Source organism: Sus scrofa, chromosome 10, assembly GCF_000003025.6.
Source record: "Sus scrofa isolate TJ Tabasco breed Duroc chromosome 10, Sscrofa11.1, whole genome shotgun sequence".
Lineage (NCBI taxonomy): Eukaryota > Metazoa > Chordata > Mammalia > Artiodactyla > Suidae > Sus > Sus scrofa.
Window position 1 is genome coordinate 58,032,207 of NC_010452.4, and position 26,086 is coordinate 58,058,292.

Consider the following 26,086-nt stretch of genomic DNA (forward strand, 5'->3'; position numbering starts at 1 on the left):
TGGTGGAGGGGTGGGGATGCGGCCTGGCGGCCCCTCGGTTCCCTATCACCTGAGCTACCTGCAGGGAGCTCCGAGGTGATGTACAGAGCATCTGAGAAGGTGAGGGCCGGATTCACAGACAGTTACAGAGGGACCAGTGGCCTTCCTGTCCCCGCCCCTTTGTCCCGCCCAGGGATTATGTGCGTGTGCACACGTGTGTGGCTGCCTGTCTGACTGACGTCACAACTCGTCAGCAGCATCCTCTTCAGCATGCAGCCTAAGAGGTCGCGGGTAGTCCTGGGTCTCCACGTCTGATAATGTAGTCGGGTGACTACGTGGCCTGGATGATCTTGCTTCAGTCTAGTTCTAAACTTGTATTATTCTACTAAGTTATACTTTTAACTTGCAAAGCATACATTATTTCAAAGATAGAAACGTGTATCCTTAGAGGTAATTCCTCACTGGCCTTCTCCGTCCCTGGGCTTCTCGGTCCCTGGGCTGGTCTCTGCTCCCCCGCCGAGCAGTTCATGGTCGAAGCTGTGGTCTCTGCTCCCCGACCACAACCTCCGTCATTCTCGGCAAAGTCTAATCAAGTGAAGCACTCGCTCACGTGTTTTCTTTTACATACTTCGGAAATGTTACAGATGTGCAGCATAAAAAGCCTTACTGTCACTTTTTTTTTTTTTAAATGTGTTTCATGTATTTTTTGTTTAATAAGCACTGGTGGGATGTGCTTTTAGATGGATTTTGCCTTTAGAGAAGGAGTGCTTTTTTTCTTTTCTTTATGTCTTCACCTCCTGGAAGTCAGGATATTTGCTTCTCACAGTGGCTTTTACGGACCCTGCCACACACCCTTTGATGCTCTTTCGCGGGAGTTCACTGTTGTGACGGAGGTTTGGGAGCAGGAGTGGTGGTGGTGACTTTTCCGCGTGGAAGAACGTGACATTTCATTGTAGGAGGAACGTGGGTTCTGCTCTGGTCTTGCTGGCAGCGCTGGCGTTACTTGCTAAGGCCCTTTCCCTCTGTAACCTCGTCTCGGGATGAAGGGGATGATGTGCCTTGGAAGAATGTGGAGCCCTGCTTAATTGTCCTTGTTTTGTTGGCATTGTTTTTTAGCATCCTCCGGGACAAATAGCAAGGAAATACAGCTCCTGCTCGACTATTTTCCTAGACGATAGCACAGTCAGTCAACCAAACCTCAAGTATACAATTAAATGGTGGGTATGCATTTAATTTTTCCTTAACTCAGTGTCTTTTCTGTTCCTTAACCTGATGGCTAACTCACTGATTGCAGGCGCTGAGGGTGGGTAAGCCTGGGCAGGGGGAAGCCATGGACTGTTCAGGAAATCTTTTTAAAAAATGGTTTGGAGGAGTTCCTGCTGTGATGCAGTGGTTAAGAATCCGACTGCAGCAGCTCATACTGTGGAGTGCGAGTTCGATCCCAGGCCCAGTGCAGTGGGTTAAAGGATCCAGTGTAGCCAGAGCTCTGGCCGAGGTCATAGCCGTGGCTCAGATTCAATCCCTGGCCCGAATGCTGTGGGTGTGGCCATTTAAAAAAAAAAAAAAAAGATTTTGGGAGTTAAAATGTGGGGTCTTCAACATACTTGTGCATATTACGATTTACATAAAAAGACTACATTTTTCAGTCATTTTAAATGTAGGTTAAAGCTTATTTTTGATTTTGTGCATACCTTCCCACTTGTCGAAGCCATCCTGGCAGCTCTTCAGAAGGTAGTGGGTCCCCCTCTGACTTGGCGCTGCTGTAGAGAGCAGGCCTGGCGCCGTGAAAGTGTACTTGCCAGGAGTGGAGAGCGGAGTTCTGGCCTTGGCTCTGTCCCCAGCAGGGAGGGTGTGGGTGACTCCCTTCGCTTTGGGGACTTACTATAAAATGGAACTAAGGAGGAAGGGCCGTCTTTGGGTAAAAGCGTTTCCCTCTGGGGTGTCAGTTCCCTTCTGTGACATGAACGTGCCGAAAGGTTCCCGCATTCAGTGTGTCACAAGCCTCAGTGGAGGCCACAGAGACCCCGACGGACTGAGGTCTGTGGCCTCTGGCTCAACTCTGAGAAACCTGGGCTGTTTGGCCTTCGTACTCATGTGAAAAAAAAGTACACATTTAACAGCAGCGCGTGTTAGCACGTGCAGTAAGGCTGTGTGTCCTAAATAAGAAGCCTGCTGTTCCAGTGGCTTCGAAGCCCCATTCCGAATGTGACCACATGTGGCAGCGGGCAGTAGGGACTCTGACGGTCGTCTGTGGCTTTCACCTGCTCCAGGGGGAGAGTGGGAGGGAGCCTGCCGTCCCTCCTGGGGGTCGCGTGTTTCTAAGGTCCAGGCGGGAACAGAGATCTTTGCTCCATGTGTTGGGAGTTGAGGGCGGGATGGGTTGGTGCTTGAGGCTGGGAGCACGTGTGAGCCCTGGTGCCACAGCGCTGCCCTTGGCCGAGCCTCTGCCTCCACACTGGCTTTGTGCTGGGAAGTGCGAAGTGCGGCACCCCTGGGAAGGGCTCCCCTGGGGACCCGGCGGCTGCTGATCCCACCCGAGTCCTCAGGCCTGACTTCCCTGGGCGCAGGGACCCTCCCTGCAGCGCTGGCGGGAGCCGTGGAAGCTCAGTGCTTCATCCTCAGGTGGCCACTGCCTCTGGTTGTGACACAGACATTTGGGGCCAGTGTAAAACCAGGTGACGGTTCAGCATTTCAATGTCAGGTCTGGGAAGTGTGAGCACCAGAGTCACAAGCAGGTCTGTGACCCCGTGGTTCCAGCTGAGCCGCAGCTGTGAGGCCCCAGGGGCTTAGAGCCCTGCAAGGCTTGAGATCTGGCCCCGCAGATCCAGGATCTGGGTTGTCAGCGCCTCTGGGAGATGCCATGGGCGGCCAGGGCTGAGGACCCTGATGTCAGCGGCACCTGCCTTCAGGTTCCCTTGAAAGCTTAAACTGTGGATCACACCTGGAGGAAAAGACGCGGAAAGCGGGGTCAGTGAAGACGGCAGAGTGTCGACACGCAACGTTCAGTGTGGACGCTGTGGCTTCTCAGACTCAGGAGATGCTTTCTCAGCACCACCCGGATCTGATGTTCCTTCAGTCGGCAGCGTATTTGTTTTCAGATGTGCCCCATCTTAAAAATGTGCATTTTGGACCTAGGAGCTGGGCAGGGTGGATCCTAACCGTAGTAACACCGCAGAATCCTTCCCTGCAAATCCCTGTAGCTCACACGCCACTTGGCTTCAGTCGTTTTGGAGTGTTAGCTGGCCCGGGTGACTTCAGCCGGGGCCTCTGATGGCACGAGGGGAGGGAGTTTCCTGAAGGGCAGGGGGGTGTGCAGGCTGAAGGCCCTCCTGTAATACCCTGTCTAACCCTGGCCTCCTCCCCAACATGGTAATACTGCTGCAGACTCGTTAATGCAGTCTCACTGCGTGTGGGCACAGCCAGCACTTGTGGGCTGGGCTCGCCTCCTGAAAAGCATGGAGAAATTGCTTTGGAGGAGTTCCCGTCATGGCGCAGCGGAAATGAATCTGACGAGGAACCATGAGGTTGTGGGTTGGATCCCTGGCCTCGCTCAGTGGGTTAAGGCTCTGGGGTTTCCATGAGCTGTGGTGTAGGTTGCAGACGAGCCTCGGATCTTGTGTTGCTGAGGCTGTGGTGTAGGCCAGCAGCTGTAGCTCCGATTAGACCCCTAGCCTGGGAACATCCATGTGCCGCTAGTGTGGCCCTAAAAGACAAAAAAGAAAAGCCAAAAAGAAATTGCTTTGGGTTCTAACAGTTGATTTTCAAGCTAATTTTAGAAGAAACCCCTCTGTAGATTGAGGATTGCCAAAAGGAGCAAATATATTTACAAGTGCTAAGTTAGGGAATTGGTGGACATTAGATTGCAGTTCTGTTGGTCAAAGAGAAGTGGGCATGTGAAAAGTTTGGGCATGATTTTGTGGTCATTTTCTTCGTGGGCATAATACCTTATCTGAGAACTTAATTTTCCCATCTTTTCCTCTAAATGCCAACAGCTGTGGTATGAATTTATCATTTGCCACCCACCTCTGGCCTCTGCAGCAGACCCATGCCTCAAACCATGTGTGAGCACAAGGCTGGCAGTCAGAGAGAATGGGGTGCGGGGTGCTCTAGCTGTTGACGCAGTACCCACAGCACCCATGGCCCCTGACCATGGTGAGGGCAGCTTGGTACATCTGCCCCTCTGGGTTCAGCTCCTCTGCTTGGCCAGCTGAGTCACAAGGACACCGCCAGCAGTCAGGAGCTGTTTTCCTGGTCAAGAAAATAGCATTGCTTCCTCTCTGCTCTGCAGCAAGGGCCTCCAGTCAGCCCATCCTTGGTGACCTCACCAGTATCTGGAGATGAGGCAGGCCGACCAGGCCTCCAGAGCCCGGCATTTGGAGCAAAGCCTGAAGCCCAGATTGACTCCATTTTCAGCTGACTGCCCTCTGCCCGCGGCAGTCACTTCTTTCACGATGACCCACAGAACTGGCCCATGGAGCCAGTGCATATCCTCTGCTTGGTTTTTTCTTTCCGGGGGGTGACCTTGAGTGGACATTGGCCTACAGAGTGGCCCTGTGTTTCATGGAAGCCCGAGTCATGAGAACGTCCAATCTTTTTCTTTCTTTCTTTCTTTTTTTTTCTTTTTGTCTTTTTAGGGCTGTGCCCATGGCATATGGAGGTTCCCAGGCTAGGGGTCGAATGAGAGCTATAGCCACTGGCCTACACCACAGCCACAGCAACGCCAGATCCTTAACCCACTGAGCGAGGCCAGGAGTTGAACCTGAGTCCTCATGGATGCTAGTCAGATTCGTTTCCGCTGAGCCATGACAGGAACTCCCGAAAACGTCCTGTCTTGCTTTCAGGTAACCTTGGGGCCCTGAAGACTTTTACTCCGTCTGCGGAAGCGTGAAGAGCTCTTGAGGCGGCATTATTCACAGGGCAACAACCACAACTGCCTTCATTATAGAGCTTTGATTTGAGGTCATGCTTCTGTGTACTTCACTGGGTTGTAGTAAGCACTCTGTGATGTCAGTTGAACCTTCCTAGTTTTATAGGTGGGAAGCGGAGGCTCCGGGGTGGGTGAACGCTGACGGTGGAGGAGCCAGGTTTTGCATCCACCCATCCACCCGGTCTGACTCCAGTCCCGTGATGCTTTTCCGTGTGTGTCGTGTCAGGCTCCCTCACAGGGGAAGCAGGAACCGTATTTTTCTCAGTCAGTCAAAGTGATTAAACTAATCACTACATGGAACCCAATCACATGAAACACTCAATTTAATCATCACAGCATGACTGTTAAATGAATAAAACAGTAATTTCTTCCTTTTTTTCCAGAGGCAACATGATAGAACAAAGGGGCCCAAAACCGTCACATAAGTCAGAAATCCTGACATGGTGTCTCCACCTGAATTTTCTCGTTTATAAACTAGAAGCAATAACGTCGTTTTCCGTCACAGGGCTTTTAATGGGCGTGAGGGCACTCTGAAACTGTACCACTGTTATTTAAAAATTCTGAAGTCCTTTCACCCCAATTACAATTCCCTCATCAGCTGAGATGCTTTTCAAGATATCAGGAGAAAGAATATGTTCTTTCTGTGTTCCATTTGCTCATGGATACTTTTTTTTTTTTCCTCTTTTTGGTCTTTTTGCCATTTCTTGGGCTGCTCCCACAGCATATGGAGGTTCCTAGGCTAGGGGTCCAATCGGAGCTGTAGCTGCCAGCCTACGTCAGAGCCACAGCAATGTAGGATCCGAGCCACATCTACAGTCTATACCACAGCTCACGGCAACGCTGGATCGTTAACCCACTGAGCAAGGGCAGGGATCGAACCCGCAACCTCATGGTTCCTAGTCGGATTCGCTAACGACGGGAACTCCATCATGGATACTTTTAACACTTAGCTGAAAGCGTTTGAATTAATCGTGCTGGAGAGAGAGAGATTTAGAAGGACTTGTCTTCTCCTGATAGCCTGAGATTCACGCCTGTCACGTTAAGCCTAGGTGAACACGCAGCACGTGCCCAGGGCACTGAGGTGGCTGGGACTCGCCTCTGCCTCCACGTTGGTGCCCTGGATGGCGGTTTCTGGGCTCAGACCCAGCACGCAGTGTGGTGCAGGCAGCTAGCGGTGTTCTTAGAAGGAAAAGGTAAAATTTGGCCTCCTCGGTAAATTTTAAAGTAAAACAAAAATTGTGGGGGAGTCTAGACAGGTTACAAAAGAGGAAATGGGAAAAGAATTGGGCAGTCAACACGAATAACCCTGCCAACTTGATAGGTGATCAGAGAAACTCAAATTGAAAACGGTTACACTTCTTTACCTAGGCAGTGGGAGGATAGTTTTTCCAAACATTCAAGGTGGGTGTTGGTAAAGGGGAGTGAGACAGATGCTGATGGGAAGGTACAGCTTCTCTGCAGAGATATTTGGAGGTATGTGTGGGGAGCCTTACAGGGGCTAATGGCCTTAGAGCAAGTAATTCCAATTACAGGGTGTTTTCTCATGGAAATAATGTAGTCATAGGTCACACAAATATTTACCTGTGAGGTTATTCATTGTGCTATTAATCATAATTGCAGACTATTAAAAACAAGTGTTCAGTAGGGGATTGGTTAATAAATTATTCAACAGTGTGGTAGAATATGGTTAGGTATTTAATGTCATGTTTTTGAATAACATTTTAATGGTAAGAAGAATGTTAATGAGGATAAAGGTGGGAGGCAAACCGGTTTGCTTTTACACACATAATTTATAGATAGATTATATCTCAAGCTGATAGTAAGCATCTTTGGGAAGAGGAATTGTTTTTCTGTATACTTTATTTTCCAAAATTTCTGCACTCTGACTATAACACATTTTAGAATCGGAAAAAACATGTACTTGAAGAAAATTCAGGGGATGGGGATATCTTCATTAAATTCAGATCTTGTAAAATAAAATGTTATGGTATTAAAATGTAAGGTATTACAAATAAGTGTTACGGTACCATTTCAGCAGATGAGTAAGTATATGGCAGGTCGCCAAGAGTTTATTGATTTCAGAGAAAAAAATGGCAAACCATTGTGTGGGTAATATTCACTTTTTTTTTTTTTTTCTGAAAATGTGATTTTCTAAAATAGCAGGTGCAGAGTTGGAGACTTCTAAAGGTGTTTAATTTCACTACCTGTTTCTTTGTGTACTGCCCGTATTTTAAAGGGAGGAAAGCATAACATTTCAGATAGAGCAGTTCGTTTCTGAATGTCACTTGAAGTTTTGATGTTTCTGGAAAAGATGGAATAACTGTTGGGAATGAGTACCTGATTGATTTACTGTGACTCGTGTATTTTTCTTAATCGGCATCTGAATTAAATGGGCTCTTGAGATGGATCATTTTACTTAGACTCAAATTTTAAATATTTATGGTCAGACTTATGCCAGATAATATATAACATCTGAACGTGCTTATGAAACACTGAACTCTTGCCTTTCATTTTACAGTGTAGCTCTCGCAATATATTACCACATTAAAAACAGGTACGTGGATTTTGATTAATTTTGTGCTAAAAACATCACTTGCTATCTACTGTTACGTTTTAGTTGCCTCAGCCTTTAAGTTTTATATCTTTAACTCATTTTTATAGAATCTTAAAGTTAGTGTAATTTACCAACACTTTCCAGGTAAGGGCTGAATTGCTTCAGAGTCAGAGGAAACCAAATGAAGCCAGCAAATCAGAACAGAGGTTCTTGATAATGTTCAGCCTCCTTTTGACTTTATTTTCTGTATAACTTGCTTAAACATTCTATCTTTTATAAAATGTTTTAACAGTTTTTCTGCATGCAACTTAAACATAGAAAAAAATGTGTATAGTTTCAATTCAGTAGAAAAAAATTTGTTGTAAATTTAGCCATAAACTATTTTCATATAGTAGAAATTCTCTCTCTGATAGGAGTCTGGAGATAGTTCAACTAATTAAAAAAGTTAGTTTAAAAAGGAAGTCACAGAAAAATTATTAAAAAGTTTACCTTAAGCATTTTAATTCAACACAAAACATGGAAAAGTGCACTCCTTTGCCAGTTTTATGCAGCATCAAGGCTTCTGCTCTGAGCAGGAGGCATTAGTTACCAAAGTATTGTCTTTTTATAAGCCACACTGGTAACTCATCCTTTCCCCAGTGGCTTTGTTTTTTGTTTTTGCCTTTTGTAATCAGCAGCAAGGAAACTTTTCACATTTATGAAAACAGCCTGAGTGTAGAATCTTTTGGGTTTTGACCACACCTGATCTATTGCAAACTTATTTTTCCTTTTATTGGGTCTTTCCAAAGCTTCCTTCTTTACGTTTGTGAGAATAAAGCCGCCGTCATTGCTGTCCTATTGCGTTGATCGATTTGATATTTACATGGGGTATATGATTGTACTAACAAATACAGCTGGCGTGAACCAGTTCCGGAATCAGCAAGGCCACCTCCTGGTTAGCGTGGGTCTCTCTGGTGGGAGCCACACCCCTTCAGTCTGTTGTACGAAGAGAACAAGGGCGAGTTGTGATAAGCAGTGAGGTGCAGGTTGGATGACAGCTCTTGTCACCAAAAGATTGTGGGAAGACACATACTGGAAGCCAGCTCCTGGAAGGGTTTTCTCTGTAATGCCCTTTCCCTGTAGTGTAACGGGGCTTTATGATTTGTTACAGTACTTGAGAATTTTGGATTTAGGAACTTGCAAAATGTAGGCTATTGGAACTTTGAACCTTGACCAGAGTAACTACGCAGTGAGAGTGCGGATTTGTCTTGCTGCCTATTTCTATGACAGTGAGTCCTCACGAGCAATTCGATGTTGATGGAACTCAGCTATGTTCTCAAGCCAGTTTTGCTTTAGCACCTCTGATTTCTCAGTTTTCAAACTATTACGGACCTCAAAGTTCATTTATAGCCACAGCCAGTAATAATAAGACCCAGCTTTACTCACTGCTTACTTTAGCCACCCTGGTTAGCTCCTTGCCTGCCTTCTGTCATTTAGTTGTTCTAACAATTCCATGAGGTGATACTGTTATCTCCATTTTATAAATAAAGAAATGGAGGCACAGAATGGCACAGAATGTGCTGCAAGTGAGGCCCTAAAAAGGAGAAAAAAAAAAAAAGGATTTAAAATAATTTGCCTAAGATTACACAACTAGTAAATTGGGGAATTGGGAATTGAACCCAAGCCATATACCACTGACACCGTTAATCATGTGCTCTGCTGGGTTAATGGTGATAAACGGAGCCAACAGTGAGGGAGTGGAGGTAGAGAAAGTCCAACTGAAAAGTCAGCATTTGAAAGCAAGCGTCATTGATGACAGATCTAACCCGAAAGTGCCTTGCCTCGAGGAGAGGGGGCGCGGCTGCGGGCAGGCTGGCTCTCTGCTCAGTCACACTGACGGCCTCCCGGCCTCCGCCTGGGGAGCTGGTCACAGGTCCCCCGCTTGCTGGAGACGCTGCTCAGATGCATGGCTTGTAATGGAAGTGAAACTGGGGCCACTTCTCAGAGGAGTCATTTTAGTTTAAATTCTGAATCTTCATTTATATTTTTGAACCTACATTTTTATTTTTAAAATTACTTCTGGTTTCTCAGGAGTGCTTAAATGGCATTTCAGGGGCTCTTGTTCCTCAGGAGAGTTAAACAGGAAATGAAAATCTAGATTTTCACTCAAGTTAACCAAACAAAATACGGTTCATAACCTTTATTTCCTGGACTGTTCAAAAATGATTTAAGTATTCTCCCCAAGAAAAACGAATTATAATTCACAAGTAATCAGTAGCATTCCTTAACATGTAGCACTGCCCCTGTTTCTTGAAATACCTGTTGAATAATCAAGATTTATCTTTGTTTCCTTTTGCCTGGCACTCACTCTTGCGAAGGTAACCTGTTTTCTGTTGTTTTCCCCGCCAGGGACCCAGATGGAAGGATGCTCTTGGATATTTTCGATGAAAACCTTCACCCTCTCTCGGCAAGTAACCCTCCCCTCCGGTCTCGGGTGTTGGCCGTCATTTCTCTGTTGCTCCTGTTGGGTGGGGGGCTGGTCTGACATCTGAGACTATCTCCCTCGCCAGAAATCCGAAGTGCCACCAGATTACGACAAACACAACCCAGAGCAGAAGCAGATCTACCGGTTTGTTCGGACACTGTTCAGTGCTGCTCAGCTGACTGCGGAATGTGCCATTGTCACCCTGGTGAGTGCCCGAGGTTCACGGAGGGGGGCGCGGCCGGGACTGTTCACCGTGGCCCCCGGGAGCCACAGCGCCACTTTGGGGTTGTCTTTTATCTGGGAGAACAGTGACGGGATCTCCTAAAGCCCGTTGGCACATCACACTCAGAAGCAGGAAAGCTGAAATGTTACCTGCAGGTATGTGAGACATGGCTGAAGGGTCCGAGAAGGACCCGGGCCTCCTCTTTAAGTCCAGCCTTCTGGTGTTGCTTCCCTACGGAGAATAACATCCACTGGACATGATGAACTCATACATCGGAAGCACTGGTGTAATCGTTACCTTCTCTTTGGTGATTTGTCTATAAATACGTGTCTGTTAGATACTGAGAGCGAGCATGGATATAATCTGCATTGAAGACTCGTGATGAAATCTGTAACCTGCCTTAAACGTTTAGAACCTTGGGGACAGGAGAATTTAGGTCAGACCTCATTTGGGAAGTAGACTTGACATGGAGCACATTGTCACTGACCCTTTACACTGTGCGCAACTCTGCCTGTGCCTGAACTGCCCCAAGGGACCAGAAATCGGTCCCTGCAGTTCCTGAGAAGAACTGGTGCTGGGACAGGAAGCGTGAGGGCCCTTTGCGTCTCCCCCACACTGGGAGCCCTGTGCTCTCAGCTGATTGGACTTGTCTGTTTGTTCATTTCTTCTCTGGTTGAACCTGCTGCCTGGTAGGTAAACAGACACTCAGCCGGTCTTCATCAGGTGAGCTGGAGTCATGAATTCTTAGGTCATTGCTGAGACTGTATTTAGTGCTCAGCCTTGTTCCTCCAAAGGATGCCAGGTCCTCACAGAACACTCCAGGCAGCAGGATTGACATTTTTTAATGAAGGGAGATTGTGGTAAAGGGGAAAGTAGGGTAAGAACATCGCACGACTGATGATTAGTACTGAAGTTCACACCACGAAGAAAGATTGATTTTGAAACTACTGCAGGTGGAATGTAGGGTTTTTTTGTTTTTTTTTTAAACCTTTTATTCCCAAGAAAATTGTGACCTGACCATGCCCTATAGCACGTTATAGTTTGGATTTATTTGTGTGAAGGAGAAAGTTAGTGTCCCATCTCCAGGGACCTTCGGCAGGGTGGTTAGTTTTTGTTTGGAGTATACGTGTCGGTCATTGTAACTGCTGAACTCTTCCCCTGTCCTGGACGTTAGCTGGTGGCTTAGCAGGACATTCGCTCATCCTGTGGTCTTACGAGCCTGCCGATAGGTTAAATCAGCCTTGCTCTCCTGGTCATGCTGTATCAGTCTTGGATGTTGCTGGACTTGGTTTGCTAGTATTTTGTTGAGGATTTTTGCATCTGTATTTATAAGGGATATTGGTCTTAGGTTTTCCTGTGACAGCTTTGGTTTTGGAATCAGCATCATGCTGGCCTCCTTGAATGCCGCTTTCTTTCCACTTGTGTTTTTCTGAAGAGTTTGGGAAGGATTGGTGTCCTATTTAAAGATCAGGCAGAGTTCGCCACTGAAGTCATCCTGGCCACGATTTTGCTTTGTTGGAGGTTTTTACGATTCAGTCTCGTTGCTGGCTCTAGGTCTGTCTATTCCGATTACCTGTTTTTTCTTTCTGGGTCTTTCTAGGAATTTGTCCATTTTATCTAAGTTGTCCAATTTGCTGTAATTCTTTTTATTTCTGAGAGTCTACTCTAATGTCCCCATTTATTTATTACTAAGATCTTCCTTTTTTTCTTGGTCGGTCTAGTAGCTAAAGGCTTGTCAGTTTTGCTCATCTTTCAAAAGAACCAACTTTCAGGGTTTTTTTTTTCCTTCTATTTATCTCATCTCCATTTCATTTGTCTCCACTCTAATCTTTATTAGTTCCTTCCTTCTGCTTGCTTTAGCTTTAGTTTACTTTTTCTTCCAGTTGCTTAAGGTAGAAGGTTTGGTTATTGATTTGAGACTTTTTTTTTTTTTTTTTTTGATACAGGAATGTATACTAATCAGTTTCTGTAGGCTAAGCTTTTAGCTGCATTACATAAGTTTTGGAATGTTATGTCTTCATTTTCATAATATTTTTTTTAAACTTTTAATTTTAGATTTACAGAAAAATTGTGAAGACGGTACAGAGAGTTCCCATATGTGTTGTACTTGGGATAACATTTATAATATTACAGTATTACTGTAACATTATTAACACCTTGCATTAACATCATCTCTTTGATAAGTAATGAACGGACGTGATACATTTTTAGGAACTCAGGGTCATGGTCTATTCAGATTGTCTCGGACTCTGCCTGTTGCCCCTTTTCTGTTCGAGGACCCACCCCGGGCCCCACACTGCACTTACTCATCGTGACCCCTTAGGCTCTTGACTGGTGGTTTCTCAAGACTTCCTTGTGTTTGAGGACGGCAGTTTTGCAGAGTACCAGTTAGGTTTTGTGTGGAATGTCCCTCCTTGGGGTTTGTCTGCTGTTTTTCTCATGATTAGACTGGGATGGTTTGTTTAGGGGAGGAAATCTACCAGAGTTTCTCTTTCCAGCACATTCTGTCAGAGGTGCGTACTGTCACCATGGCGTCGCTGGGCCAGGAACCTTGATCGCCTGGCTCCGGAGTGTTGGTCAGGGTCGTCTCCTGCCGAGTTGCTCTTTTTCCACTTTCCGTGCCACGCGTGCTCTTTGGAAGGACGTCCTGTGTGCAGCCCACACTTACGGGGTGGGTGGGGCTCAGGCTCTGTCTCCTTAGGGGGTGTGACCACGACGAGCACTTGCCCCCTGGGTGTGTCGGGAGCACCAGTCAAACCGGCCTAGTCGGGTCCTCCTCTGGTGGCCTGACAGCTCCAGCCATTGCTGTGCGGCCATCAGGACTGCCACTTGGCCCCTGGACTGCGGTCCCCAAAGTGCCTCTCGGAGGCCAGTGTTGTGACGATGAGGCGATCTGTGAAATCTATCTGTCCTGACCCCAGAGACTCCCTTTGTAGGTCACGTTAGTGGTTTCAAGGAAGCCAAAAGCTGGTATTCAGATGGAGTGTGGCGACGAATCCAGATCCCTCCTTCGTGTGCCCCTTGGGTTACTAGCAAGTGCAAGGCGGTGCTCAGGCCCAGGCGGCTGAGCCCTGTAAGAGAGTCTGAGACAACCGGCCAGCACTGCTCTGTGAAATGGGGGGAGAAGTTCCAGCAGCATCGGGAATTTGGATTCCGTGAGTTTATTCCTCCCCCGCCTTTGGGCACTTCTGCTGGGTGCAGTCACCTCAGTGCCTGTGTCCTCTGTGACTGCTCCCAACCTGTATTTTCTAGAGATGTCTTCTTAGGAAATTAAATCTGAAAATTTAATTGAGCAGGCGTGTCCTGTTGTGATGGTCTAGGGAATGGTGTTTAGAAAAAAATCAATTGTATATTATTTGACCCGGCAGAGAATTAAAACACCTAAGGAGGAGTTTACCAAAGAAATTGCAACTGACCCTTGAAAATAGCTTTACTGGCAAGTTCTGCTAAATTACACGCTGTTAAGTGGTGCTTATTAAGAATGCCTTATCTCCTGACATAACAACTGCCTTCCCATGGTAATGGAGCGTATTATCTTGTCTGATTCCTTTGTTAGCCCTAGTGGAACATCAGACATGGTGGATGCCTGTTGCTAGATGGCTCTTTTTTTTTTCTCTCCAACCTTATCTTAAATATCTTCTAGTGTACGTGTTACTGTCTATCAACTCTGGTAAAGTAGGTAAGAAGGAAATTGCGTAGGCTTCTTTTTGCACTGAGTCAGTGAGAATCTGCTTCATTGGGGAGCTTGGAGAGACACGCACAGCCCGTCTATATAAAGGAATAGAGTCTTAGGGATCCACGCGAAGATTGTTCCTAACGTTGCCTTTAAAGAAATCTGGAATTAAGTCCAGCCTCAGGTTTCTGCTCTTAATACATAAATGTTTTCGATTCTCTTTGGTAAGTGAGAAGAGTTCATCATTAACCTTTGTAAAATACATAGTCTGGGGGCCTGAGGTCAGTGTCCAGGTGAAATTCCACTCGGCCTGGCCTGGATCTTTACTGGAAGAATTACAGTTTTCACCCAGATAAAACTAATGATCGAAAACAGTAGCTTACTCTCTCTGCTCACTGAATGTAATAAATACCATTAAAGACTAAAATCGCAAAAAACTAAGATTATTGAGCTCTGTTCAGTGACCTTTTTTCCCACCGGTGGTTGTCACAACCCTCTGCTCTTACTGTTTGGTGAGGGTCTCTGGAAGCCCACACCAGGGTCCGTGGGGAGCGCGGACTGCCCTGCGCTCTGCCTCCTGGGCCCTGCGTGAGGGCCTCTCTGACCCTGCCCAGCACAGCCGAGGGCTCTGTCCGCTGAGCTGTATCCCTCGGCAGCGCCCTGTTCCCACTGCACCTGCTCACGGTCCAGGGACTCAGCTTTAATGCTGACACACACTCCAGCGTAGGACATTGTGCTCAGTGAAGGAAGCCAGTCACAAAAGGACAGCTGCTCAATGGTTCCACCTATGGAAGGTACCTGGAGTAGCCACGTTCATGGGGCGAAAGTGGCAAGATGGGTGCTGGGGTTGGGGAGGGCGAGGGAGGCCAGGTGTTGTTGTTTAGTAGGGGCAGAGTTTCACTTTGGGGAGATGAAAAAGTTCTGGAAATAAGAGATGGATGGTGATGATTTTATAACCCTATGACTGTTCATACCACAGAACCATGCACTTGAAATGGTTAAATTGTAGGTTTTGTGTTATGTGTATTTTACCACAGAAATAATAATAAAAAAAAGGTTGTCAACCCTACATGTAAATCTACAATTACTTCAAAATAAAAAGTTTAATTAAAAAACTACAGATAGAAAAAGTAGCTTTCGAATCTGAAAAAGAATGGATATATGTATGTATAACTGAATCACTTGGCTCTAGAACATTAATTAACCGTACTCCGCTGTAAAGTAAAAATTAAATTAAAAAACCTGCAGAGAGAAAAAAATAGGTTTCCTTCTTTCACATCCTTGGTTCTCCTTTGCTGGCACTTGGATCACAGTTGGTAGCGTGAGACTTGACCCCTCGGCTCCTGGAAGCTGTGCCTGTCCCAGAGGCCTAAGGTGTGGCCGCATCCGCTGGCCCGGTTCTGGAGTGCAGAGTGCGCCTCTCGGCCCATCCTGCCTTTGACTCTCTCAAATCAGTGTGATCCGGCGCTAAGCGCCTGTCGAGCTGGGGACGGGGCGGGCGGGGAAGCGGGCCGGTCACGAGGCCGCCGCCTGTCTCCCAGGTGTACCTCGAAAGGCTTCTGACGTATGCGGAGATCGACATCTGTCCGGCCAACTGGAAGCGGATTGTTCTCGGGGCCATCCTGCTGGCCTCCAAGGTGTGGGACGACCAGGCGGTGTGGAACGTGGACTACTGCCAGATCCTGAAGGACATCACGGTGGAGGACATGTGAGTGCGCGGGCCGGGCTGTGCGGGGGCGCCGTCCGTCCGCGGCGTGGGCGCCGTCGGCGGGTGGGCACCCGCGCCTGGGCGTTGCACGTCCCGTACTGCGCTTCCTGTGGGCCCTGGACAGGCCCTGCTAGCCCTTTCTGGCCCGTGAAACTGCTCCCTGAAACCGCGTTGTAGCTGCCCGCGCCGGGTCTGCAGCGCGTCCCCCGCCCCCGGTTCTGTTGTCTCACCGCAAGGCCCAAATGTTACCTGTTTCTCCTCAGCTCAGAGGGAGATTTTTCTCTGCATGTGTCATGTTTGGCAAGTTCATTCGCTTAAAATGACCCTTCTATCCCCAAGGTCCCCCCACCCCACCCCCACCTCTTGCCCTGTGGCCTGGCAGAGCTCTGGGGACTGCAGGCTCCCTGTCAGGCCAAGCAGAAACGACCAGGGACCCTCAGTCCCTCCATAGATGAGGGCGCCTGGCTTCTTGGTTTTTCATGTAGCAAGATATACACAGCATAACATTTACCCTTTTAACCATGTGTAGTGTGCAGTGTACTAAGTATACTCACAGTACTGTGCAGCCAGCACCACATCTGTCTTGAGAACCCTTCATTTTGCAACACTGAAGCTCCATCCCCATTGGCCACCACCTCCCCATCGGCCAGCCCCCGGCAGCCACCGTTCTGCTTTGTGTCTCTGTGAATGTCTCTGCTCTATGGGCCCCATTTAAGTGGATGCACAGAGCCTTTGTCTCTGTGGCTGGCCTCACGGAGCAGAGACTCCCCAGGGTTCGTCCATGTTGTAGTGTGACATTATTTTCAGATTAAGGAAGACACTGCGTATAGAGCGCGTGTCACTTATCCATTCACCTGCAGAGGGCCCTTGGACCCTGGGCTTTCTTCCATCGTCTGGCTGCTGTGACTGTCACTGCTGTGAACATGAACGTGGGTGTGCAGACACCTCCCCAAGGCCCTTTTCTCCCTTTTGGGTCTGTGCCCAGAAATAGGATTGCTGAATGGTGGCTGGTCTTTAAAGTAAGCCCATTTTTCTACAGAAGTAGGCAGGTGACGAAAACCACTCTCTTTACTCCATTTTAGAGCCCCGTTTACAAGTTGCTAAATAGTACCAGTTCAGTTGGGTTTCTTTGCAGTGTTGATGTAACAGATATTTCTGAAATAGTTTCTATCGATTCGAGATTTTTTATTATAAAGTTTTACATATTTCCTCGTAATTATCCCCTTGAAGGCAGTAAATCCATCAAGCCTATTGTCTCTGCATCAGTCTTAGTTTTCTGATGATTTATCACATAAAAAGCTTCAATGTCCCTGTAGGATGTACTGCTGTACTTTGGAAATTCAAATTTGGGATATTATTTTTATTTTTTAAATCTTGCCTTAGTGTGAAAACACAGCAGTTCTAAAATCTTTATTTCCCCTTCAAAAAGGTTGTTTTTTCCCTAAGGAACCCTTGGAAACTGCTACCTAGTTCAAAGACAGATTCTTCTTGACTTTAATCCTTGTTATACCCTCAACAAGAGGCTTTGGTGTCTAGATAGTATTTGCGCAGGAAGAGCAGATGGGTTCTCTTAGGTTCACGTTAAAAGCAAAGGTTTTCTTTCTGGCATTGGAGAATGGGATCTGCAGTGCCACCCCTTGGCCACAGGGTGGCGGTCTGCCCACAGGCAGCTCCCAGGTCGCCCAGGAGAGCACTTTTGTCTTAGTATTTTTAACACTTGTTTTATTAAGATCTTCCTGGGTTCCGGTATTTCATAGGATGCGCTCTTATTAAATCTCACTCAGAGGGGCATAAATTAACGTCATTAAAAGTGTAAAATTTGGCACAACACATACATTTCGGGGTAAATGCCTTTCTCAAAGCTGCATTAAGAAGCAGCTCCTCTGATTAGATGACCTGAATGTGACTTATGGGTCTTTCCCTCTGAAGCCCTCAGGGCTTCGATAACAGCGTGTTCATTCTCAGTTCTCGTTTGCCTGGTAGCTTCTGTCTCAGGAATTCCCCACCTTGCTCGTGTCCCAGCCTCTTGGCTGCCTCAGCGTGCCGTCTGTGATCTGCTGCGATGGTTTCGTGCAAACTGGTCCCCCTGCCCCTGCCAGAAGCACCTCCCCACCCCCTCGCGTCCTGGCCACCCCGGGACTCACTTCAGCTCTCACTTCCGGGCAGCCCTCCCTGATCCTCCCTCCGCACAGGCTGAGCTTGGTCCCCTCCATCCAGCGTCAGTGACTATTGAGCAGCCAGCCATTCTGTGTAGGTGCTGTGCTGGGACCAGACTGTCACAGTCAGATGACGGCGCTCTGGCTGAGGAGACAAGGAGGGGAAACTGTGATAAAGGACAGAGATGAGCACAGGCTGCTGCCCGGGGAGGGGGCCTGCAGCTGAGAGCCTGGCCCAGGACCAGCGCGCCCAGACAGACCTTCACTGCGGGCCGCGTCTCCTCTGGCAGTGAACACGAGAAATAGGCCTCCTCATGGGGAAGTCTGCAAAGTAGGGGTGTGTGTGTGTGGGTGTGTGTATGTGTGTGTATATGTCTGTTTTTGGCTGGGCCCCCAGAGCATTTGGCAGTTCCCAAGCCAGGGATCGAACCCATACCACAGCAGTGACCCAAGCCACAGCAGTACAACACTGGATCCTTAACCTGCTAGGCCACCAGGGAGCTGCAGAGTAAAAGTTTTAAAATGTATTTTGGCCACTGTCATTTGTTTTCATCCAGATGTAAGTGGGTTGACTGCTCTGTGGTTGAGGGTCTGTCACTGAGTGGGTCTCAGCAGGCAGGCAGGCCCAGCAGAACTGCTGCATCTCATCGGATACACGTTCTCGACCCCACCTGCTGCCTCAAACGGGTGGGCCCAGCAGGGGATAGGCGTGCCCCGGGTTGGGGAGGAAGCCCGTCAGTGCTCCTCCAGCCTCTCCTCTTGGGTCTCAGAGGCCTGGGTTTGCTCGGAAAGGTGAGGCCAGACCTTGCTGGGTGCAGGCGTGTGTGCCCTCAGGAGTGTGTTTGCCCAGGGTCGGGCCGCCCTGAGGCACTTCCTGGTGCTCATTCCAATTAGCCAGGCCGCAGCCTTCTGGCCTCTCGACCAGGTAGACGTGGCTGTTAGTGCCAGTTTGGTGGTTAAACTGCAACTCTGCATGCAGCTAGGCAGCTGATGAGACGGCTTTTCTCCCCAGAGGGGGCGGTCTTGGGGAGTCTGAGCCCTGCTGTGTCTTTCTCTGCAGGAACGAGCTGGAGCGACAGTTCCTCGAGTTGCTCCAGTTCAACATCAACGTTCCCTCCAGTGTTTATGCCAAGTATTATTTTGATCTTCGTTCTCTGGCGGAAGCCAACAACCTGAGCTTCCCCTTGGAGCCTCTGAGCAGGGAGAGGGCCCACAAGCTGGAGGTAAGAGGCGCTAGCGCCCCGGGCGCGGGTGCGCTGTGGTGTCTGAGCTCTGCCCCGCGGAGGTTTCTGCCGCTGTGTCGCTGTCAAACTGGGACAGGTGTCCTGGGCCCAATCGGTGCAACCTCGCATTTCTAATAAGCTTCCTAAGGTCGGTTTTTATTGAGTGAATATTGATTCTGTTTTTTAAATCAAAGAATATTTTTAAAACCTGTCTTTATTTTCTCTTTGAATGAGCCCACAAAAAAGTGTTTCCCAGCATGCATTTTTACAAGGAAAAAGATACCAGCCAACCGTAATGTTTGGGAATCCGGAAGGGTCTGATTCTGCTTTTATTTTTCATCTTTTTCAAATATTTTCTCCACAGCCCAGTTAGAGCTGGGGCCAGCCCTCTGGTCCTGGCCTGGGTTTAGGGCCGTCGCTGGTGAGCTGTGTGACTCTCGTGTCTCACACTTGTGTGTAGCTCAGCTTCATACTTGTTCCTAGCTCTTCCCACCTTCTGGGAGCAGAAAATGTGCCGACAAGAAGGACCACGGGCGAGCGTCCCCTCCGGAGGAGGTGTGCTGGGCCCCTTCACCTTCCTCTCGGCACCACCTCGGTCAGTGGCACCGTCCTGCCCCAGGCCGGGGACACCCAGGGCGTCAGGACGGCCGAGTGGCGCTGTCACAGGGCTGCCGCCCAAACAGCGCACAGTCAGGAACTGAGGGGAGAGGGCTGTTAGGGATGCAGGCTTAAGGAAGCAAATGTTTAAAATAAGTGAAACTTTACAAAGTGAACCGTATGTTAGTCCCAAGAAGGAAATTTAGCCAAACTGTGGAAAAGACTGGACGCATAGCGCCGGGTTGAAATCTAGGGAGGTTTCCGGAACTCAGCCACGTGGCCAGAATTGCCCCCCGCCCAGGACAAGGCTGCTCTTCTCTTCAGGAGCCCAGGGGGGAAGCTTCCTCTGCAGCACTGGCTCTGAGGCAGATACCGTCACCTTCTCAAGCACACGGGCGAAGCAGAGACCCGCGGCTCCAGCCTCGCGCTCCCCTCTCCCTGCTCAGGAGAGGAGCCCTGGTGGCCACTTAGCCCCCAGCAAAGCCAGCCTGCGGTTCTCTGAAGACTTCTGTGTGGAAGTCAGCCAAGCGGCGAGACCAGTGCGCCCCAGCAGGTTCTCTGAGTGGAGAACTTGCCTGCCTGGGCGGGCGCTGGGCCAGGCGCCCCCTGGGCTCAGTGGGCTCCCTCTTCCTCCCTTCGCCCCACTCCCTTCCCCCCCACTTCCTCTCCCCGCTCCCTCCCTCCCCCTCCCGCCTCCTCCCTCTTCTCCCTCCCTCTTTCAGCACTTGATGCACCTTTGTAATAATGTCTAAGGAACAGAATTTCAGTACTTTCCTGACGCCAGCACCCCTGGGAGTCCGTTGGGTTGAAGAACTGGAAACTCCTTATGGAAGACGAGGAGCTGAGATGGGTTAGAAGTCCCTCAGGTTCTGTGCCTATTCAGATGCGCCACCAAAGGGCTGTTGTGACCCCTGGTTGATGGTGGATGTGGAGCCAGGAACCCACCAGGAACCCAGCGGGCACAGCGTGGCCTTTCCTTAGTGGGCTTGTCCTCTTAGTGATAAGTTGGTGGCTGTGTACGCACGCGGGGGTGTGTGTCAAGCTGGCAGCGGTCTGCGTCGTCAGACCTAGGATGAAAGAGCATGGTTGCTGATCTGCTCAGCGTTCAGACTTAAACTGTTTGTTAAGTCAAGAAACACAGACTCTACTCTTAGGAGGTTTCAACAAATGAAAATAATTTGTTTTTAAAAAAATGATTGCCCCTTTGGGGTTCCCATTGTGGCTCAGAGGCAATGAACCGATTAGGATCCACGAGGATGTGGGTTCAATCCCTGGCCCCGCTCAGTGGGTTAAGGATCTGGTGTTGCCATGAGCTGTGGTGTAGGTTGCGGATGCAGCTCAGATCCCAAGTTGCGTAGGCTGGCAGCTGTAGCTCCAATCCGACCCCTGGCCTGGGAAGTTCCTTATTCCGCAGGTGCAGCCCTAAAAGGGAAAGGAGAGAGAGAGAGAGACTGCTCCAGCACCCTCAAAGAATCTAGTTTTCTCTCCTTTGAACACACCCCCTGTGTTATTTGTGCAAAGTCTGTTTCAGTGAAGTTTTGTCTCCGTTGGAGGAAGACGTGCTTGGCTTCTGCCCCTCCGGCCTCCTCACGCCGCCTCTGGAGTTGGTTTACAGATGGGGGGTTGTAGGTTTGGGACCGTTATCTCTCAAAGTTGTTGGCAGTTTTGCATTGCCAAAGAGTCAAGCCAGAGCCCGCCGTGCGCAGGGGTTGCAGCTTGGGCCCAGCAGCTCTGCTCCATCCGCTGCCCTGGGGTCCGTCCCAGTGGGCCTCGCCCCCTCGGGTCAGGCTGACGCCGCTCAGAGTGCCCAACTCTCCTGGTGTTCCTCCTCCTCCGTGAGGCAGGGCCCTGAGTGTCCCTTCCCAGACCAGCGTGAGGGCTCAGTCCCCCGTTTGCGGTCGTTGACCATGGCCTGCCGTGTCTGGTTGGAACTTAGACATCCACTCCACATGTAGCTGCCCTCCAGCCAAGCTGGGGACCCTGCCCTTTGGGCATTTGTTTACATTCAGCTGGAAAGAGACAGTAAACAGCGAACACAAGTAAATAAATATTTTCTAGTCCGTTAGGAGGTGAGCAGGGCTGGGTGCTGTAGCCAGTAGCCCCGGGAGTCTAAGCGATGTTTGCCTGGAGCAGGAGTGGGGGCCCGTTAGCCTTGCAGGCCCTGGGGGGCGAGGGAGGAGCTGCTGCAGAGCCTGCAGGGTTTTTTGGGGGGGGGCAGCGTCCAGGGGGAAGAGGGGGGCTAGCTGGCAGGGTGCTTGCCGCTGTTTCATCAAGAGCTGGCGGTGATCAGATCAGGGCCACGCGGCACAGGTGGTAAGGAGGCAGTCAGACACTTTCCTGCCTTTGTCCCTTGACTGTGACTCCTTGGTGGATGGGCCCTGTGCCCACTGCCCTAGCCCCAGTGCGGTCTCTGGCCTAGTGCTTGAATCGTACAGACATTAAAGATCCCACCCTGGCTTCATCACCCCTGCCAGTGATGTGGGCTGCTTTACCTGTCATCAGCATGCTTCAGCCGGCACCTGACGGTGGCCCTGGAAGAGGCTGGCCTTGCTCTTGGCCAGGCGCTTCCCCTGCACACTCACTGTCGGCATCCTCTCCAGGCTACCTTCTTCAGCGACACCTAGAGTTGATCCAGGCCCCCATCATCTGTTTGGGTTTGGTCCCGGTCACGGGTCACGGATGCTTCACAGCAGCCCTGAAAGGAGGGTGCTGTTCCTGCCCCTTTGCAGACGAGGAGGCTCGTGCCCAGGGTCGCATACCCTTCAGTGGGCAGCCAGCTCTGAACCCCGCCTGGCTGACCTGCATGCTGCACCATTTTAGGACTGTTTCAAGTTTTGAGATTATTTTGGAAACCGGGACTGTGTCCCCCTTCCTTTGTGTGCCCCCTGTGCAGGCACAGATCCAGGCGTGGGTGTCGACCTCACGGGCAGGGGCTCCTGTGGGTTCACGAGTGTCCTTAGGGCCTGGGACTGCGCTGATGCACCGCACTGTGGGGGCCCCGGAGCGCAGGGATGGAGGGTACTGCGGGGGCCCCTGACGAGTCTCCCTTCTGCCCCTCAGGCCATCTCCCGCCTCTGCGAGGACAAGTACAAGGACCTGAGAAGACCCACGAGGAAGCGGTCAGCCAGTGCTGACAATCTGACTCTGCCCAGGTGGTCCCCCGCCATCCTCTCCTAACCGTTGGCATCTCCGCTGGAGGCCGTGCCATCCCTCCGTTTCTCCTGTAGTTCGAGAAAAGACAGACGTGGGGTGGTGTGTTTGGTTTTTCCTTTCCTCTTCTTTTTAGTTCCTAGCTCCGCCAGGCTGCCTTGATGACCGCCTCCGCGCCGCGCGCGCTCTTGCGCAGCAGGGCTCGAGGAAGCCAGGCTCTTCCGTGGGATCCCGCCCGCGCCTTCCCGGCTCGGGGACAGCACTTCCTTCGTGGAGGAAAAAGACTCTCATCCTGGAGGAGGAAGGGAGGGGAAGTCGTGTCGAGGCAGGGAAAGCGGCTTGGCGGTTTCTTAAGTCTCCCCGTCGGTCGGTAGACGGAACCGACGGGACAGCCCGGCGTAGATGACAGAGTTGGATGCGCGTTAAAGGCCAGTGCCGCGGTCGCCACCCCACCCGGATCAGTGTGTCCCTTGAGACTTCCTGCATTCCTTCTTGCTGCTTCTCGGGGATTTGGGGGGGATTTTTGTTCGTTTTATTCTGTTTGGGTTTTGGTCCCACAGAGCAGAGAATATAGTTTGTACCCACTACGGCACAGACCTCCAAATAAATAGTACTGGCTGTTTCTCTCTGCACCACTCCTGCGAGCTGTCTTCTGAGCTTTCTTCCTCTCAAGGGGGAGCGCTTGTCACGTTTCTGTGCACCGTTATTGTAGGTGGTTTTCTCCACAGTGGCGGAATCAACTTGACTGTAGTGCCGAACCAAACGGTATCCCTCCCCCCGGCTCCCCCCGCCCACGGAACATTCTAGATCACATGGGTGCTTGTGCCTTCGGTGGTTACTCTCTTCCCTGCTGTCCTGAGTGGGAGCCCCTTCCCCGGCCCCGGCCCACCCGCTCCTCCACGTCCATGTCCATTGTGCAAGCAATATCCCCCTCGAGTTTTCTATGTTTACCTTCAATCAAAGCTAGTCTATTTGTATAAAATTTTTTAAAAATCTAAAATTAAAAAAAAAAAAAAGGTGGGGGTGGGGGTGGGTATGCCAGCAGAAGAGCATTGAAGGGCACCATGTTCCTATTTACTCTGAGGTATTTTTCACAGAATGATTGAATAAAAAACGACTTGCATTTTCATTGTGGGTGCTTAGTGAAGTTATACAAAATTAAACTGTGAAGGTTTATGCTTCACTGATTACCACCATCTGTTTTCATTTCTGACCATCCATCATTTCCTTATGGGTGAGAAAAAAATTTTCTATATCAAGGAGAATTAAAGGGTTAATGATAGAATACCACATGAAGTCTAAGAATCCGGGTCAGTGAAGCATACAGTTTTGGGTTTTGCATATTTTCTTGGGTCACCTTGAGAGAGGTTTCTAAGTTTTTCCTTCATGTCTCTGAGGCAAATGGCAGCAGATAGTCTGTGTTTCACTCTCCTCCTGTGTGAGCCTGGAAAACTTTGGAATCTTCCGTTACTAGTCCTGTGCCCTGAACTCACACACTGCTCCCCAGACATGCCTGCTCCCGAGGAGACAAGCAGTGTTGACAAGTGGGAAGGCTCAGAAATACCCACCATCCCAAGAACACCAAGCCACCCAGTGCTGGTCAGGATTCCGTGAAATTGGCAGCGCCTGTAAACATAATTGTTTGAGCCAGAAGTACCATCAGGTTCTTTCTGGTTTAACCTTTGAAAAGCAAACAAGCAGAAGATGAAGCGTTACTTACCCTTCCGTTGTCAATGCGTTGATGTGTTCTGTATGGGTTCCGAAATCAGCTTCTCTCTTCAAGTAAGGGTTGGATTTAGAACTTGAAACAGAGACCTGAAAGTGTAGAAAATAGCATTTTATATTCCCTAATCTATATAGCGTCAAAAGGGACATATTTTCTTAGCTGGATATGAATACCTCTCGAACAGAAATTAGTTCCTCCCGTGTAAAGTATCTTATTTTCCCGATCCAGTTCAGGAAAGAGGTTCAGCTGCCTTTAAAGCAGAAATCTTATTTTTATCCCTTTTATTTGAATGAGAGAGATTTGAAAATTGAATTATGTAAATATTTCAATGCATCTGCTATTATTTTGTGGAGTTTATTAAACTACTTTAAAAAATTGTATAGTCTATTTATTGTATGTATGTACATACAGTCTGATAACTTAAAATTTAAAGTGGATTCCGTAAAACCTGACTCAGTCTTGTTTAGACTCTTGAATATTGTTTTAGCCTTGTGCACTGGACTCTACCTCTGTATAGGAAAATTTTCCATATTATTGAGCATTGATCTGTATTGGTTGTGTTTCTTGCACTAAGGATTTTTTTAAACTCTGCTGTAAGTGTAGATTTCAGTTTTACTTTTGCAGGACGAGTCACCTGACACAAAGGTAACTTTAGGTTTGTTTTATTTTTCTACATTTCATTCTCTGGTTTGTTCTGAGTTTGCCAAAAAACACAAAAACCAGAAAACAAAAACCCACCCCGACTACAGCCAGTACAGTACCTATTGATAAATGATCGTGATGTAACTTGTTTGCAAGGTGACTCGTGCCCTACAATTAAAGCGGGATTGCTCTTTAGGAATACATCGTCTTAGTGTAGTTTTTGAATGGACCGTTTTCATCATTCACGGAGGATGAAGAAAATCACACAACTTGTTGGCTTTTACATTAGACTTAAACAACAGATAAAGTCATTGGGAGAATAACTATCCCAATGAATTTTTCCTTTTTGGTTTGCTTTCCTTTTTTTTTTAACTGGGAGAAGGGAAAGAAGTCAGGGATTTAAAACCAAACTGGAGGGCGAGGTGGGAGATCCTGCCAAGAGTCCAGATGGGCCCTGTGCCTTAACGTGCGGTGAGGCCGTCGTCTGGCCCCCGCGTGGTCTTCGGCAGGGCCGTCAGCATCTTGGGCTTTGCCTTGGGTCTGGGGGCTTTGATCCTCCGCTGAGCTGCAGAGCAGGAGTTTGGAAGTGAGTGATTTTGATCCTTTCCGGCTGCTTTGGTAACTTCTCACGGGGGCCATATTTTACAGCTTTGAGTTTTTTAAACAACAAAATATACTTCCTGGTTCATTGTAGGTACCTATAAGTGTTCAATAAATAAATCCATAGAACAAATAGTGCCTGTCTTCTGGCTGCCTTTTTTTTTTTTAAGAAAAAATATGATGTCGAGATAAAATTGAACAGGTTTTATTGAGATGAATTGAACTGCCCAGTGAACCAGTTCTTTTCAAGAGTGGTGGAGAAGTTACAGGTTCTGTAGGTGCTGAGTGATCCTCAGAAGGCCCGGGGCCTCAGCGATGCCCCGTTTCACACATGATCCCTGCATCCCCCTTGACTTCACCAGCGTCAGCATCTCAACACAGGTGGGCGGATCACGGAGACGGGTCATCTCCTGAAAGGCCACCCACATTTGGGAAAGAGAGGGAATTAGGGAATGTACCCTCAA

The 26,086-nt window shown here is 48.9% G+C and overlaps 1 protein-coding gene across 2 annotated transcripts in view; it reads left to right on the plus strand.

Moving 5' to 3' along the window:
* Positions 1 to 25,758, plus strand: part of CCNY (cyclin Y) — a 128,481-nt gene extending 102,723 nt beyond the window's left edge. Inside the window, exons 4-10 of one of the 2 annotated variants that reach the window (XM_021064007.1) lie at positions 1,096 to 1,196; positions 7,425 to 7,460; positions 9,849 to 9,906; positions 10,010 to 10,129; positions 15,362 to 15,528; positions 18,745 to 18,907; positions 22,565 to 24,758. In XM_021064007.1, the coding sequence (XP_020919666.1) occupies positions 1,096 to 1,196; positions 7,425 to 7,460; positions 9,849 to 9,906; positions 10,010 to 10,129; positions 15,362 to 15,528; positions 18,745 to 18,907; positions 22,565 to 22,681 (762 nt within the window). In that variant the 3' untranslated portion in view covers positions 22,682 to 24,758. 2 annotated transcript variants of the gene reach the window in all.